Source organism: Pundamilia nyererei, unplaced genomic scaffold, assembly GCF_000239375.1.
Source record: "Pundamilia nyererei isolate P.nyererei 1_Seehausen unplaced genomic scaffold, PunNye1.0 scaffold00068, whole genome shotgun sequence".
Taxonomy (NCBI): domain Eukaryota; kingdom Metazoa; phylum Chordata; class Actinopteri; order Cichliformes; family Cichlidae; genus Pundamilia; species Pundamilia nyererei.
In genome coordinates, this window is record NW_005187469.1 from 2,577,568 (window position 1) to 2,595,317 (window position 17,750).

General features: G+C 38.8%; 1 protein-coding gene across 1 annotated transcript in view; it reads right to left on the reverse strand.

The window, feature by feature from the left end:
• LOC102210641 (tumor suppressor candidate 3) overlaps positions 1-12,535 on the reverse strand; it is a 77,810-nt gene extending 65,275 nt beyond the window's left edge. The window contains exon 1 of the mRNA XM_005736301.1: positions 12,370-12,535. Within this exon, the coding sequence (XP_005736358.1) occupies positions 12,370-12,474 (105 nt within the window). The 5' untranslated portion in view covers positions 12,475-12,535. The remainder of the gene's footprint in view (positions 1-12,369) is intronic.
• Between the last annotated feature and the right edge of the window lie 5,215 nt (positions 12,536-17,750).

Sequence of the window (17,750 nt, forward strand, 5' to 3'; positions counted from 1 at the left end):
GTGGTGGGGTGTGCAGAAAGGGAACAGAAGCAGGGAGACAGAAGTTTAGGAATAAAGTTGTTGTTTTTTTTTGTTTGTTTTTTTTTTGGGGGGGGGGGTCTAAAGGAAGATTGAATGAGAAGAGAGTTGACAGGAAAAATAAAATATAAAGATATAAAGCAATATGGCAACAATGCATTTTCCATAATGAGTAATGAAGAAATGTAGGGATCAGGGTTCAAAAGTGACAGCCAAGCACCAAATGCAGGTAGATTTTCTGTTTAGTAAGTGAATCTCTAAGGTTATGTTTATACCAAAATAGTAATTTAATTAAACAAAAACATGCCTTCTACCACGTTTTTGTGTAATTTGTGGGCACACCGCAATGTCTTTGTTACAGTTTAACAAACAAAGAAATTCTGCATCACGAGGTTGCTTTGAGTCTATAAAAACACGGGAGGCAGTAGAAGTGTTTTAAAGGCTTTGCAGCTGTCGAAATGGACTAAGTCTAAAGTTCGGTCTTACTTTGGATTTTAAGAGTGCCAAGAAACTTTAGAGAAAATGGTCACCCTGTGTACAGACACATACAAAATCTCTTCATAACCTCCACATTATAGTGAATGCAGGCTAAATTAACTTTTAGTTCAGTGTATGATGTAGACACTTTCATAGCAGGACAGAAATATCGTAGCTTCTCTATCTAACTTGTGAAAAGCTTGTCAATAATGTAAGAGTTCAGTGTTACTTTTCTCATTGTGTGTCTGCAGACTATGTTCACTGACTGCAAATGGTCACAGGCTGCAGAGTCACCCAAACAAATACAGGGTTCCTTAAAAGCCGGTAAGACTCAAGTCGGTTAAAAAAAAAAACAAACAAACAAAAAAAAACAGCTTCAACAGAAAAAGTAGACTCAAATGATGACTGTTAATATTTGTCAGTTTTTGCGTTCATTGTATCATCGTCATCTTGTGACTCCATATTGTAAAGTGGGCCTAGGTCATCTCATTTGCTTAAATGCAACCTATAGAACGCGAAAGGAATGTCTTTTAGTTAATGTTTTAAATGTTTTTATGTGTCAAAAGACGACCCAAACTTTTGGTTTCCTACAAAAGCAGCACTTTTGCACATTTTATATGCAGTATGAAGAATTAATTATAAATCATTGTGTGCATCAGTACTTCTTGAACATTTTCCACATATTTTAGTTGTGCAATGATTATGATAACTGTGATCATTTTGGTCACAATAATCATCAAATAAAATTTTCATACCATTTCATCTCTAACAACATAATTATGAAAATGTTACATGGCAGGGCAGAAAAGGGTGATTACTGGAAAAAAAAAACATGAGACATGACAAGAGAGCAGAAAGAGGGTGGATAATGGGAGGAAGGGTGGAAAATCTTTTTCCCACTCAGAAATTAGATACACATGCTGGAAATTCAAGGGGGTGAAAACAGAGATAGAAAGGGAGAAATAACAGGGGTGGAAAATGACGTAGCAGCATGGGCCATCAGTCACTCCGAAAGCAGGCCTGACACTAGTGCATCAATAATTCAGATAACTATGGCTAATGAGCAAGATCCAAACAAAATAACCCTTGAATTAACTGGAAGTACAATGAAACATTTCTATGTGCAAAATGTGGCACCATTATGCCTTTTTGGGTTTGGGTTTTATTGGCAACAGAAGAAAAACTCCACTTTGTGGAGGAATGGACCATTTTATATTCAATGTAAAAGAAAATTAATTAATGAAAAAAAAAGAGTGGTCCAATATTTATTAGTATTCCATATTTTTTCCAGTTCAAACATTTTAATTGTACAGGGTGACAATGGTGTGCTTGGTTTCAACGTAACTTTATTTTTTCATGAGTTATTTACAAGTTTCTCTTCGTTCACAGCCATTGACATGTCGAAGAGGTTAACACGTGAGGAGCGGATCGAAATTGTGTTGATATCTGGTGAACGCAGTAACCGGGTCATTGCAGCAGATTTCAATGCATGACACCCTACGAGACCACCCATCTCCCATGTTACAGTCAGCAAACTGCTTGCTAAGTTTCCTGAAACTGGTTCAGTGTTGGATTTGCCGAAATGTGAACGCAAGAAAACTGTCACTAATGAAGAAACATCAGTGGCTGTCCTAGCTTCATTCAGCAAGAGCCCACAGCGTAGAACTCGCCGCATGTCACTGGAGAGTGGCATTAGTCGAACATCCCTTTGGTGGATATTAGCTACTCACAAATGGCACCCTTACAAACTCCAGCTACTGGAGCATCTCAACGAGGATGACCCAGATCGGCGCACAGAATTTGCAGAATGGGCAAAACAAAAATTGGAACAGGACCCTCAGTTCACACAGAAGATTTTGTTCAGTGATGAGGCAAACTTTTATGTGAATGGTGAAGTTAACAAACAAAACCACCGCTATTGGTCTGACACTAACCCACATTGGATGGATCCCTCCAAGACTGTTGGAGCAACAAAAGTGATGGTTTGGTGTGGTATATGGGGTACAACGATAGTGGGTCCATTCTTCATCAATGGAAACCTCAAGGCCACTGGATATTTGAAATTGCTACATGATGATGTGTTTCCCTCTTTATACACTGAAGCTGGCACGTTCCCTGAGTTTTTCCAGCAAGATGGTGCACCACCACATTATGGGTGCCAGGTCCGAGCATTCCTAGATGAACAGTTTCCTGGAAAGTGGATTGGTCGTCGTGGGCCAGTTGAATGGCCCCCAAGGTCTCCCGATCTGACCCCCTTAGACTTTTATCTTTGGGGTCATTTGAAGGCAATTGTCTATTGTGTGAAGATACGAGGTGTGCAGCACCTGAAACTACGGATACTGGATGCCTGTGCTGGCATTTCTCCAACACAATGGGCAGCACATTGAACACATTTTATAAGTGGTCAGAAACTTGTAAATAACTCATGAAAGAATAAAGTCAAGTTGAAACCAAGCACACCATTGTTTTTCTTGTGACATTACCAATAGGTTTGATGTGTCACATGGCCCTCTTCCTAATGAAAAAACAAAAGTTGTATCCAAGATGGCCGACTTCTAAATTGCCACCATGGTCACCACCCATCTTGAGGAGTTTGCCCCCTCACATATACTAATGTGCCACAAACAGGACTTTAATATCACCAACCATTCCCATGTTATTACGGTGTATCCATATAAATGGCCCACCCTGTATTATGGATTGCATTATAGATCATGGGGTTGTATGGAACACAGATTTTATCTATAACAAGATTTATGTCTCCAAGTAGGGGACATGATTGCTATAGCAATGCACGCCTTATCTCTTACCATCCAGGAAGTTCTCATCTATCCAATGAAAACCAGAGCAAGAAACAGTGGACCCGTAATAAATACAAAATTAAATTAAGTAATGCCAGCCCTCCCTCATTCTCTTGCAGAATTGGTCCTTCCTAATTCTATGGGGTTTATAATTCCATATAAAATGGAGAATCACTGAGTCACCCAGTCTTATAAAATAGTTTTTAGTAAGATAGATGAGGAAGTTCTGACAGAAATAAAGCAACTGTGACAGAAGCATCATCTTCACAGCATACATTCCTCCCAGTAATGAAATTGTTTGTGTCTTGCAGAATTTAATCTTCTTTTATTTATTAATTTATTTTTCACTTAAAAGACTAAAATTAGACTCAAACACAAAGCTGCACTTCTTAACAATCACAATTCCGTGACATGTAGTGTTATTTTTAACAGAAATTGCTTAAGCCCTTTTTGGACAGTCTTTAGTCTGTTTTTCTCTAATTAATCCAGCAATGTGCCAAATAAATAATGTTTCCAGCTAAACTGGGTTAATCAGAGACTAATGCATGATGTCAAAAGCTACTGCAGCCTTTTCAAAAATAAAACCCTATTGACTAGATTCTTAAGTGTTTCGTGTAAATTTTAATATTTAATATTTTAATATTTTAAGATGGTAATGGATGCAAATTCAAGAACATAAATCAGCACAGTGCATTAAACATCAAAATATAACATGATACAACAAAAAGAACCACACATTTTCTCAGTATCTGCTGGTTCTTTAAAATCAATCAGCAAAATTTGTAACTTGTAAGCTAGCATTTCCCATGAACAAGTCAGACAGAAAACCAAGAGTCAGTACTGCTTACACAGCTTTATAAGCCCCAGTCTAAACTGTGGAAGTCGCTTGGGTTATGCCCTGAAGGGCCTACCCAGTAGTTTATTGGGCCTCTGTGTGCAGAGGTAGCAGTCTCTTATTATTCCTATCCACTTATTAGACTGGTCCCTGGGTGTGGTAGCAAGCCCACTACTTTGCAATCTCTATCTCTCTGAAGATATATAATTTCTTCTTGCCTGCCGCCCTGAACTTTTTTCTCTTTACCTCCCCTGATTCCACATACCTAGGTATAGGAAGTGCTTACACCGGTTCTTTCTTTGTGCTGCGGTCAGCCTTGAGACAGAAACACAACCAGCTCTAATATCTAGCAGAGCCGGTGTGATGAACGAGGGCTTACTGAAGGGATATAAATATTCTTTCTCTCTCAATGACCATTTCTTCCTCTAACTTAGTCACAAAAAGTAGGAATTAAAAACAAGGCAGGCTTCAGCACTGTTGCCTAAGTTATTTGTTTATTTATTTTAATTTGTTTTTTTTGTTATCATCAGTCTTGATCAGGAATTTCAATCTCATTTCACATTTTACATTGTGGGAAACATAACTTAGAAACTTATGAAAATACAGTCTAAAATCACACAATCTTTGCAGTCTTTTACATTTTCCAACCTTCCAGTAAGCCAAATGGTTTGCCGGGACTATTCTAGCCCCTGAGCTTTATGTTTGACACCCCCGGTCTAAATACTTCTCCTTTTACCACTAAAGAATAATTTATCAGAGTTACTACAGACATTTTTAATGCTTTACCTTACACTTTTCCAACACTCATCAGATATTGTCTATGTTGCAATTATTTGTAACATTCAGAAAACAATGATCCATCATTCATTCCCACTTTGCACAGAAGCAGCTGTGTGGAGGTGATAAATAAGCCAGACATTGAACTTCTCTTTCTAGCACTCTCTCACTGTCCTTTATTTTCATCACTTGCTCAAAGATTTTGTGGCACTTTTCATGTGTCACTCCCAGTGCAAAGCTATTGATCTGACTCTGAAGGGATTATCGGACAGCGTGTGCTGTTTTTAAAGGATATTGCATACACCCCATGATAGCTGTCTTTTAACTCTGCAAACTAGAGTGACTGTTTAGATCAACTATAAATAAAATTTTGATGTGCTCTGCCAGCACACCTTAAGAATTGGTTTTGAGGAATCAAATCCCAGCCCGATTGTCCACGCAGTATACATGCCAACAATAAATGTGCTAGAACAATGTTCAGTTTGTGCAAAATGTACAGTAGGTCACAAAGTTTTTATAGTAGCTACAGATTTTACCTATTTTTCTGCTTTTTGTTATTTGTCCACTCATAGTGACAAAGGAGATTTACTTCATTCTGTACGGAGAATGCAAACATGTTTCCAAATAGAGGTTCCAATATACTTTTCAAGAATATCCTAAGCCTTCTGACACACAGGCCAAGAAACTGGGCAATGACCTCCTGGCAATCTCTGGTTGCTAGGATAAAAGTGAATTTCCTGACCTGTTGGCAAAGGACTGCACCATAAACCTCCTCTTGATTGCTTTGGTTGCTAGCAAATTGCTGCTCTAATCCATAGCTTGCATAGTCAGACTTCTCTACAAACACCACTGGCCAAGTAAACAAGCTAACTTTTTTTCCACTCGATAAAAGTTAACGTGAGTGTTCTCGGTGGTCAGGAACAAATGTAATCGCATGGCAGGATGCTGTAAAAGGACCAAACTTCAGCCAGGAGAACAACTGAGATAATCCATCCATAATACCAGGTTAGTCATTCATATACTGCTGCATGGGCTGGGCTGTAGTTACATCCTAAGGTTTTAAAAACTGAGGTTAAATAAATGATTAGCGGTAATAAAAGCCGAGGGAGGTCAACAGTGATCACTGACTGTTTTAGGAGCTTTTTGAGATCAAATAGAAGAAAATACATAACATTAAACATGTTAACAACACAAAAGCCATATTAAACGCAGACTACTTTAGACCCGGAAGTAGGATTCGTCGCGTCATCACTGAACAACCGGATTCCAGTTTGCAAACCATCCTAACTTGCCTGAACTTCCTCCCATAGAATGTTCAATTACATTATTTAAGAATCAATAAGAGATCCCTTGTATGCAGACTGGACAAAATCTCAAAAATGTATTTTAATAAATACGAGCTAACATTTTTTTGGTAATGTGGGATGATGGGTGGTGGGTTATATAACCAGAGCTTAACTAAGTATTTTCACGCAACTACTGGAAGAAGGAAGGCCTGCTAAGGACGTGGTCACTGTTTTTTAGACGGCAGCTCATAAAAGAGACTGGAAATACCCTTCCGAATATCATCAGGGATGAACTGTAAAGTGCTGCGTGGACGGTAGCAAAAACCTGACGACATAAAGACGTGGAGGGGAGCTCCCCCAGACCGGGCAGATCTGAGGGTTTCACTGTGCCATTATGTTATTGTCAGTGCATATTATGTTTGTTTGTTAGGGGGTTTTTTTGTTTGTTTTTTTCATGTGGATGACTGTCATAATTACAAAACTTTCAAAAAATAAAATAAAATAATAAATATGAGCTAAAGCTAGTGCTGTTCGATATAACGATATATATCGGATGACGATATAAAAACGTCTATCGCTTCATTTTACGCTATCGTTTGTCTCGTGGTGTCGCAAAATAAACTGTTTACGGCAATATTTTTTCATCGTTCTGATGGTCACTGTAGTGGCTATATTAATTTCTTCTTTTTTTGTGTGTGTCCCATTTGGATCTTTAGCCATCAGAATTGTTGTCTTAAGGCCAAGAAAGATGCCAACCGGATTTATTTTACCAAGTGGATCATCATGGCCTTGCCATATTGGTCCATTTGACTGACCTTTATTATAATTATGAATTTATTTTATTTTCAGTTTCTACAAACGGGACAGGACAGGGAGAAAGAATGAAAGAAAGAGAGGGAGAGAAAGAAAACCAAAGGGGAGAAGAGACGGTGAGAAGGGGGGGAAACAAAAAAAACAAAAAACACCTGGGTCACCTGTATGGAGAAAAAAAGCAGAAGAGAAAGCAAACAACAAAGAGCAACATAATAAAAAAAAAAACGGCACCATCACAATAAACTAGCTAGCAGTAGATATCAGTAGATACTAAATAATAAACGATATTGTGCAGCACGCAAGATAGACAGCGCACAATGTGCTTTGAGGCAGCAGCCAAGAAAGCTGTAGTCCGCGTCTGTGAATACCCGTGTGTACACCTGTGTGCATACCTGTGTGGATCAGCATGCTTGCATTCCAAAGGTTTCTCCATGTAGTGGCTATATTAATTTCTTAAAGTTCTCTCTTTCTCTTATATTTAATATAACCACACTACGGACGGACAAGCGCCTGTTTTTATGCTTTGTGGTTAGCAACAACGACGGTAACAGCATCGCGTGTCCGCTTGTTTATGTTCCACATAAACCTTTCACAATAAAGCTCAAGATCCTGTTGAGACTTTTCAAAATAAACTGAATCACGTGAAAGAGCAGATTATTTACGGATGAAAAAGTAAACAAGAGCTGCCAGGTGCTAAAAAATAAACCTTAGACTCAAACGTTAGAACAGGCCTTCCCCCGCAGCACGCCGTGTAATAAATACTCACAAAGAAAATGGCGGCCGTTACAACTTATGTCTAAAAATGTATCGTTTCATGCATCTGTTAAAACACTCGACTCCAGCTACATGACGCGCAGCTGGAAACACTTCCCGCAAGTCGAGCTGCCCGAGACTCACAGAATTTACAGAAAATGTTACATTTTTGTGATTTATATCGTTATCGGATGATAGAATTCTTATATCGGGATATGAGATTTTGGTCATATCGCACAGCCCTAGCTAAAGCTATGATCTAGTTCCAGTTAAGTGACTAAAGCCAAAAAACAAACAAATATGCAAACCTATGTGTACTTCTTTAACAAAAGAAAATTTAAATATTTAACAGCTTTACCTTTAACATTCAGATCATGTTATCCTTCACTACAGTTTAGAGTTAAATCATACATTGGCCAGAGCCAGAGGAAAGGGCAGTGAGGGAGAGCAGAAATTGGTGAGAGGAATACAAAGTGCTGCTTCACCATTTTGTCCATTTCCAGCTAAATAAGATCTTCCTCCGCCTCCTCCACCTCTCCTGCTATGGCCTCTGGCAGGCAACTGGGAAAATACATTTCTCACATTATAACCCCTCAATATTTCTCCTGTGGCTCATCGAAAGTATGGCTGTCTCTCACTCTGTGTGTGTGTGTGTGTGTGTGTGTGTGTGTGCTGTGTGTTTTGTTTGTGTGTGTGCGTGTGTGTAAGTGTGACTACCTCCTCTCTTCTATTTGGTACTTTATAAAGGATGGTCCAAAGTTAAATGTTGGCAGACAAAATACTTTAACTCCAAAGTTTTAAAGAGAGGCGGTTCAATGTCAGAGAAGCAAACTAATAATAGCTGGATAAATTTAAGCCGGGTAAGTAATTGAGAAATGCTTTTTCTGCCACTCATTAGGTAATGCAGAGGTGTCCTTGAGCCGGTCAGTGTCTAACAGACTGTGACTATAACAGGCAACTCCCCTGTGCATTTTTGTGAAAGTGAAGCAAAGCATTGCTGCAAATAAGCACTGATGCACTTACTACCCTTGCATGAATAATGTTACAAATAAGAATTTTATAATAATCTATTTTTTAAATCTATTCATTGTCATTGCCACTTAACAAGACATTACAAATTTGGTTTAAACCAGCCACAGTTTCCCACAAACTACACAAAACGGATTATTTATATAGTAACACATTTTCATTTTTTCATTTTCATAAAGATACACAAGCCTGAAGTTGTTACTTTATAATTATTGAAAGTCTCCTAGATACAATATGGCACATTAATTACAGATACACCTCCCAAGCCATTAGAAGTAGTGACAGAAAGGGTTTACAGCAAGCTGCAAGGCAAACTTGCCATTTTCAATTATTCATTCATTTGCTCACTCATTCAAGCACTTTTTCATCAGTGGCTAATCAGTTATTTATTCATCATTTCTTACACTCAGTCAGTTCTTTGTTCATTCATTAGTTGACACATTCAATTCATTCATTCAGATGTTCATTCACCTGTCATGTATTTGTCCATGCATTCTTTCTTATACTCATTCCACAATTAGTCCACTCAATTAATTTTCTATTCATTTTCAAAGTCAGCTCAGAAGAAAGGTGTTGATGAAGTGGTCCAACAGGAAAGGCACAACAGCATTCTGACTTGATCCAAGTCCCGTGGTCTATAAAAATATATAACTGCTCAACATACTATAGTCAGCAGGGTTCATCAGACTTTAGGTAAATAACTTCACCACATATAGCTAAAGGAAATGAAAGGGAAGAAAATGATCTTGTGATTTTAATAATGGAAACCATTACAGGATAGAATCACAACACAAGTTACAATCAACTCTGCAGATAAACCAACAAAAACCTGTTATTGAACTGAAGTTACCCACATACAAATCCACTGATCATGACTATGTAGACAAATAAAATTCCTACAATGGCAAAGGACTATAAAATCCAATCTGGTCTAGAACATCTAGATATCCCAGAGAGCTAATATATCATTTTTATACTTTTGTGGCTCTGCTTATTAAATTTGAACCTGCTTATTTAATGCTTAATTCTGTATTCTGTGTTGTCAGGCAAGCATCTAGAGTCACAGGCAAGCATCTAATATGCCCTTTGTATTCATGTTTTAAAAAGTACAATACAAAAAAGTTTGCATCTTTTTTTTTATTATAAAATAGGTCAAAATTTAAAACAAAAAACCTTGCACTTTTGCATTTTCAGTGCCAGTGGCACTATCACTGATTCTAATTGTTGGGTAAAAACTTTAGGAGTGCTAGTTTAAAGATGAATGTACTGCAAACAGTTCAAAAGCAGAATTAATGTAATTTTAAACATGGCTTGGTCTAAATTTACAGAATGTTAAGGTTTTAAAAATAAAGTGTTCCTGTTTCAACTCCCTAGTTGATGCTGGGAGCATCAGGCTTTTACTGTGTTTGTGTAGATTGTAGATTGGTAGCACAAAATGTCTGGCTACATATATTTAAAAATATGATGTTCTATCAATAAATAAAATAGGAAAACATATGATGGAGAAAAAAAAGAGCCTGATACATGCTGTGCTTTGTAGCTCTTTTCTACACAGTCCGATACTCTTAGCTCCAGTGCTGAATGCTGACGAGTTTACCTAAAACTACTTCTAAATCTGACTAGATGCGGACTCCACTTCCTGCATCACCACCCAATATGATAACCATTTTGGTTGACAGTGCAGTCAAGAGCCATTTACAAAAGGTGCTCAAGATTTTATGACCAAACAAGCATGAGGTTCTACACTTTTATTTCTTTAGATATTTGCATCACAGATGATATCTACATTTGATGTTATCAAAAAGCAATAAAAACTACATGTTCAAACAAAAACTACTAAAGCCTGTTGTTAAAATTTTAAGTCTTGACACATATGCCATTAAGGAGGTTGGAAACATAAGACTTTGTCATTAAACATGTTCATTAAACAGTTCTCAGATTTAACTTGGTAGCTCAGGGTTTCTTAGTTTTTGACTGGTCAGTTAGCCTAATTCTTTTTTCACATTTAGTTGATTTAAAAATTAGTCACTAGGAACATCCCTAGAAGAAAGGCAAGATGAAGTGCTTCAATCAAAAGAAATCTCTTGTGCAATAAGGTTAGACACTCACAATTTGATCTGCATGCAGGAAACAGTGTTGAAAGGGTGGTTCAGCTAGCTGTCATGCTCCTTGTTTCTCATGAAAACCCCCAAAATATCAGCCCACTGAAGGATAATTGCATAATTATGATTAAGGAACTGACCTCCCAGCCCATTGTTCCTTTAGTGGGCTGGTTTCAGTCATTGTGCTGTACTGTTTATAAGATTGGGGAAACCTGCAGTCAGCTGAGACTGAAGAAGTCACTTGGATGAGTGACGAAACGTTTCTCCCACAAAACACTACGTCCATATTTAGTCAAAAGACTATGACTAGAACTAAATGGTAAATGGCCTTTCTTTGTATAGCGCTTTTACTAGTCCCCCCTAAGGACTCCAAAGCGCTTCACACACCCAGTCATCCACCCATTCACACACACACTCACACACTGGTGGAGGCAAGCTACAGTTGTAGCCACAGACTGTAGACTGTAGCCACAGACTGACAGAAGCGAGGATGCCATATTGCGCCATCGGCCCCTCTGGCCAACACCAGTAGGCGGTAGGTGAAGTGTCTTGCCCAAGGACACAACAACAGAGACTGGCCGAGCCGGGGCTCGAACCGGCAACCTTCCGGCAACAAGGCAAACTCCCAACTCTTGAGCCACGATCGCCCCTAAATCAAGAACAAATAATAAAGCAATACCAACGTTGCACATCATCCCAAAATTGCTAAAATATGTGTCATATGCCTGTTGTTGATATAATTAGGAGGCTTATATTGTAACTCAGAACATGTATTACTTACTTTAATGAATCAAATACAAAGCTAGTGAACAGACCTTATTCATATTGTAAATACATTACAATGACTTTCCCCTCACTATCCTTTTGGATTAAACTGTTCCACTATAACTTCAATAAAACCACACCACCCTCTTTTACTAATCCGGCAACCGGCGCATCACAGAAACCTCAGCACGCTGCTATCAGTTGTGGGTATTCTGGCATCCTCACCAGCATTATTAAACTACTAATAAGTAAACCGTAACACTTCCTATTCTGACAGATTTCAAAATAAAGTCATTACTCGCCACACTGCACCAGTGTTTGAGTGAGCAGTGCCAAAAAGCACCAATAGAAACTCTTTCCAAACAAAACACACTTTGCATGCAGCAGCTGTTGACAGCCCGCATTAGCTTGCTCTGCTTATTCATGCGTGTCCTTTTGTCATCGTCAGAAACACAGGAGGGCGTAGTGACGCAGAAAACGTGACAAGCACACCTTTTTAATAAGACTTTTCTTTAAAACACATATTGGCACCAATGGAATTTATTGCAACTAAGAAACGGCATGTCAAGAGCCTCTCTCTGAGTTACTTCCTGGGAATTCTGACTAACCCAGACTAGCTTAAAAAACACCGGTAGGTTAAACCTGCACATCCCTTTCAGTGAGTAGCGTGGCCATTTTACATGAAAAACACATTTTTACGGTTGAAACATTACCTCTTTCTTCTTCTGTCCTCCCCCCGGTGGCAGACATACCATTAGGCAGAAAAAAACAGCCAAGACCTGCAGGTTAACAATGGATTTAGCCCAAACAGACGCCATGACGGAAGGATGCTATGAATGCGAGACACGTCTCGACCAAGCGATTGGATCCTACGTTATCCAATCAGCGGGAAAGGATTTGAATATGGAGACCTCTGGGGTTTGTAGTTTTAACGTTCACAGTACTGTCCTGCTAATACGTTTCTAATCCATGCGTTGGAGGAGGCGTAGCCAAAAAACTGTATTATTTCCATGATTTAGGTTTGCCTCTCATTTATAATCTATGACCCTGACCTAAGTAGTTAATGAAAAAAGCCAGGCTGTAGTCACATCATGATTCTGTAGAATTATGATTTCAGGGCAACCAAGTGAAGGTAAAAATATACATATATGAAATAAGTACTTATTTGAATACATCAAAAAATACATTAACAAAACTGATCTTGCAATAAATATTGCCTTTGTGAAAACCTTCAACTTTTAAAGCAACATGCATTTTATATTATAATTGACTTGTTTATTCATTCTGTGGTCTTAAGTCACAGTCCGTTGGCAGTCTGTGGGCAGCTTCAGACCGCCCATCTACACAGAGAGAGAGAGTCTGTTTTCTGATGTGGAAGTATCAATAAATGTGGTACAACCGGTTTGTGGGTTTCCTTGTGCCGTTTTTGATCTGTCAGACAAATACAGAGAAGAGCAAAGTTAAAACATATAAGGAGCTGAGGTTAAACCAAGTGTTAAAAGCAATTAGATGTGTCCATAGCAGCCACTGCCTACTTTTCATAATGTAATTTTTGATCTTTGATTTCTTTTTTTTTTTTCTTTGCACGTCTCTCGTTTGTACTAAACTGCTGTCACTTCTTTTCCTGACAGGTCCACTAGTCAACCAATCAGTATTTGGCCAATACACAGCATTATGCATGTTGGGCAATGTGCAGTTTGGATTTTGGAGGATTTCACAGGAGCATGTTTGTCTGTGGGCAAACAGATACAACACTGTAGCATAAATTAAACATTTATCTACATTTATAACAAGCTGCCCAGTACAACATAGCGTGTTAGGGTGAAGATGCTTTCCTTTCTAGCTGTCAGAAGGAGAATAGGGGTCTCTAGAGTGGATTGCACCGGACATGGGTCTTAACTTTTTTGGTCACTTTATGCATTTTAATAGCTTTCACAAACTTAACTCTGTAATTTCTTAGCTGCAGTGGCAAGCTACATAAATTCTGTAATATGTTTTGCTTTATTATCTTAATTTTCTGTAGTGCAAGATACACTTAAGATACACTTACACATTTTTTGCAAATTTGTGTCTGTACAGAACCCCTGCTTCTGAAACTGTTTCTGCTGCCAAGCCAGCTCTGCCTAAAACTGCTTTTTCCTAGCAAGTACCATGTAAAATAGTTAATCATATTCCTAAGCGAGTCAATTACACCACTTTGTCATGCGTTGGTCAGCCTGAGAAAGTTGAGTCAGTGTGTCGTGTGTATCAGCCAACAGCCCCAGAGACTGAATATTGTGTTCCTTAGCTTGTTACTCCTGTAACTGTATATTTTGAGACTAGTAATGATGCTTGTGCCTCCTGGTCAGATCCTTCTGAGACTGTTTCCCCTGCTGCGAAAACTGGATTCCCCCAGAGATTGAGGCTCTGCCCAAAGCCTATCCAGAGAATGAATTTGTGGCCTCAGCCAACTCTGGAACCCCAGTAGTCCTTGAACACAACTTCCTGCATCTGCTGGGTGCTCAGCTGACCCATTCCAGCTTCCTGCAGATTCCGCATGCCTCAGTGACTTAGCCAGAGGGACCCGTGCCGCCTGAACCTGTGGTCTGAGGGGTCACCGGAGCCTACTATGTGCCCTGCGAAGTCCCAGCCTGTCGCCTGAGGGTCCCCACCTTTGTCGCCGGCCTTCCGGTTGGCCTACCAAAAACTTTAGTCTTTTTTTTTTTATTTTTAGTGTAAAATATAAGCAGAGGGCAAGTAAACATTCCCTATAAATCAATCAAAAGATTGATAAATCAATCAATCAGTCTGTCAAGTTAAGATATATTTAATCGAAAACTGAAGCATGTGTTTTTTAAGGACTGAGAGAAGTTACTAGCTCAGTTCCAGTGGCTGTTGCAGACTGTAATGGCTTTCTGGAGAGAAAAAAACCTCCCCCAATGCTTCTCATCTAAACCACTGTTTTTAAGGGGAAAATGAATATATGTGTATGTGAATGAATAAATAATGAGTATATGAAAACACACAGACACAAACAAAAACCCGCGTGTGTCTGTGTTAAATTAAACGCATAATGGACTATTAAAGCCAGTGCACCATGAAACAATCAGTACATGTTACAGACTTGTTAATTCACAGTTCATTCACTCGATAGCGCTCAATCATGGAAACATTCCCAGACTTGTTGGCCGTGGCTGCAAAACGATTTCCTGGGAATTACCTTACTTGGTTATTGTTTAAGTTGTACTGCAGATTGCACCTGGTAAAAGTTTTGATCAGATGACCTCTGGAATATTTCTGTTTTCCTTAAATCTTTATTTCAAGATATAGAAAAACAGCATTGTATTGTGCCAGGAAATGCAATTTCATCTAATCCATTTTTCTTGGATAAGGATAAGGAAGCACTGCTTTAGTTAAATTAGGATTACTGGAACTCTCTCACTGTCCCATAATTCTTCTCTGGGGCACTGAAGCATTTTCATGTCAATCCTCTATGTTTTTCTCAAAGTATCTAGCACTCAGCAGTGACCTATAAGTTGCTGTCAAACTTTATACTGCGAGGCAGGGGAAAAAAGTGACCCTCTCCTGAGTTTTTGCTCTCTTTGCATCTAGCAAAGCAAACAGCCGCACTTTGCATTTAAGTAGAATAAAACTCCTGTCTGATCTGAAGCTAGAGGAACAGAGGGAGAGCAGGGGGAGAGCAGGGGGAGAGAGACACAGAGAATCATGTTAAGTCAGTTGCTGCTACTGCAGAACTCAGTCATGCTTATTTAGACCAGTGTGACAGGTAAAATTACACACTGCATGTTTTGGATGGGGGGTTTGTGTACTGACACAAAGCAACAAGGAGGGATACATAGAATCAGAGAGGTTAGTGTGAAGATGGAAAAAATGAATTCCATCTCATTTAAGGAATTTTGTGTGCTGTAACTAAGTTTAAATAAATAAATCAATTTTTTTGCTTATTTTTTGTAAAGTAAAAATTGCATTCAGTACAGTGCTAATCCATTTTCATTTTTATTTGAAGACATCTGCACAGAATGCATTTGCTGCACTGAGAGCCCAATTCATAGGGCCACAAAGGCAAGAGAGGAGAGGCCAACGTGAAGTTGCCAGTCAGTCTCCTGACGTAGGTTCTATATATAAATTTGTGGGGGAAAAAACGGTAGTCTGAGTTGCCAGGTGTCCACCAAGAAATTTAAAGGATTGAGAATGTTTTTGTAAAGAGGAGTGGAACCAAAATTTCTCCTGAATTGTGTGCAAAACTGGTGACCAACTACAAGAAACATCTTACCATTATGTTTGCCAACAAGGGTTTATCCACCAAGTACTCAGTCATGTTTTTCTTGAGGATTAAATGCTTATATCACTAAGTGACATGCAAATGAATTTATAACTTTCATGTAATGTGGTTTCTTTTCTGTATTTTTTTGGTTGAAACTTTTACTCTCTCCATTAAAATGAAGCTACCATAAAAATGAGACACTGTTCATTTCTTTGTATGTGAGCAAACTTACAAATTCAGCAGGGGATCAAATAATTATGTCCTCCACTGTAAATGAGAGGCAAAGAGAGAGCTTGGAAGCACAGACAGGAGAGGGGAAAGATGGGTGATGGCATTTCCAGCTAGCACAGTAGCGAGTACCCGCAACAAGGGTCAGACTCTCCCATATGAAAAATCACAAGGACTAAGAAAAGTGATTAATTGCTCTGCAACACAAAGTTTACAGGGAAAAAAAACAGAAACAGTGGAACTAGATGGAGGTGGTTGTGGTCTCTGAATTGCAGAGCTGCAGGAAAAAGGAAAATAGTGCAGCCAACAGAAAGGTTGAGAGAATGCAACAATAAAAGGGAAACGAGAGAGTGGAGGAGCGAGAGAGACAGAGAGATTGGAATATGAAGGAACTGGAGGCAAAGATAGCAGCAGGGAAGTTAGAGCGAGTCATGTATCGAATGAGCGTACATAGGAAAAGAGTCAGACAAACAAGGAGGGAGGAGCAAAGAGATTGACTGAGGCATTCATTAATATGATGTTCGTTATCTCTGACGGACTCCCTCAACAAATGTTCCTCTGTTCTCTAGTGTGCCATTCAATAAGTCTATGGCTGTGTGTGTGTGTGTGTGTGTGTGTGTGACAGAGAAACAGAGAGTGGGAGTTATTGTGTGTTTTCCTATGATTATGTGTTCATCAACTCTCAGTCTTAGCTCTGTACAACAATAATGCACTACTGCTAAATATGATATGACTGTGCAAAATGATAAACAAATCTTTCTTGTAACTGTATGGCTATATGTTTTGTTTCACTTGGGAATGCGTTCTGTGACAATATTATGTATCATAACCACACATCTCTTAGGGCTAGTGATAGATGCTAAAGTCAATTATAGATATTAACAATACTTTTAAAGCACAGGTCTTGAAGATTTTTAGACTGAATAGTCAGCATTTCTGACATTTCTTCCCAACATCTTGTCACCCTATGTTTCCCATTTTCTTCCTGGTCTGTGCAACTTAGTGCTTGACAAGCCGTTATCGTCACCTCTTTTAAATATTCCTCTCATTCTTTTGTACCCAACTACATTGCTCTTCTTCCCCGTCAGCTCTGTATTAGTTTGCTTTGCTCTCCTCTGGTCATCATCTTCTCTTCGCTTTCTTTTCCTCACCTCGTTTTATGATTACACCTTCTTGCAAACATTTTTTAAAAGGTGTTTTATGGATGAGGAAAAGCCCTGGCAGTCAGCAGGCGGCGACAATTTAAGTAAAGGAATTAGGACAGTTTACACCATAACATAACAAAAAAGAAAGAAATTTTGTCAATCTATATATATGATCTATTCACTGACTCTTTTACAGTATTTTTCTGTTCCCAGGCAATCACAGTATGATTCGTCTTCTGCAATATCAAAAGACTGATAGTGTATCAGACTAATGCTTTTGCATTGCATTTGTACTCACAAACACACTTCAAATGCAGACACACACAAAACCACACACAAGCTTCCCCAGACTTTCTGAAACAACCCTCTTCCAACAGCCTCTGCATTCAAATACCCTTCTTGAGTTCTGTGGCAAGCAGCATTGTCCATTCATCTAATTGATTAGAATGCCCCCCCC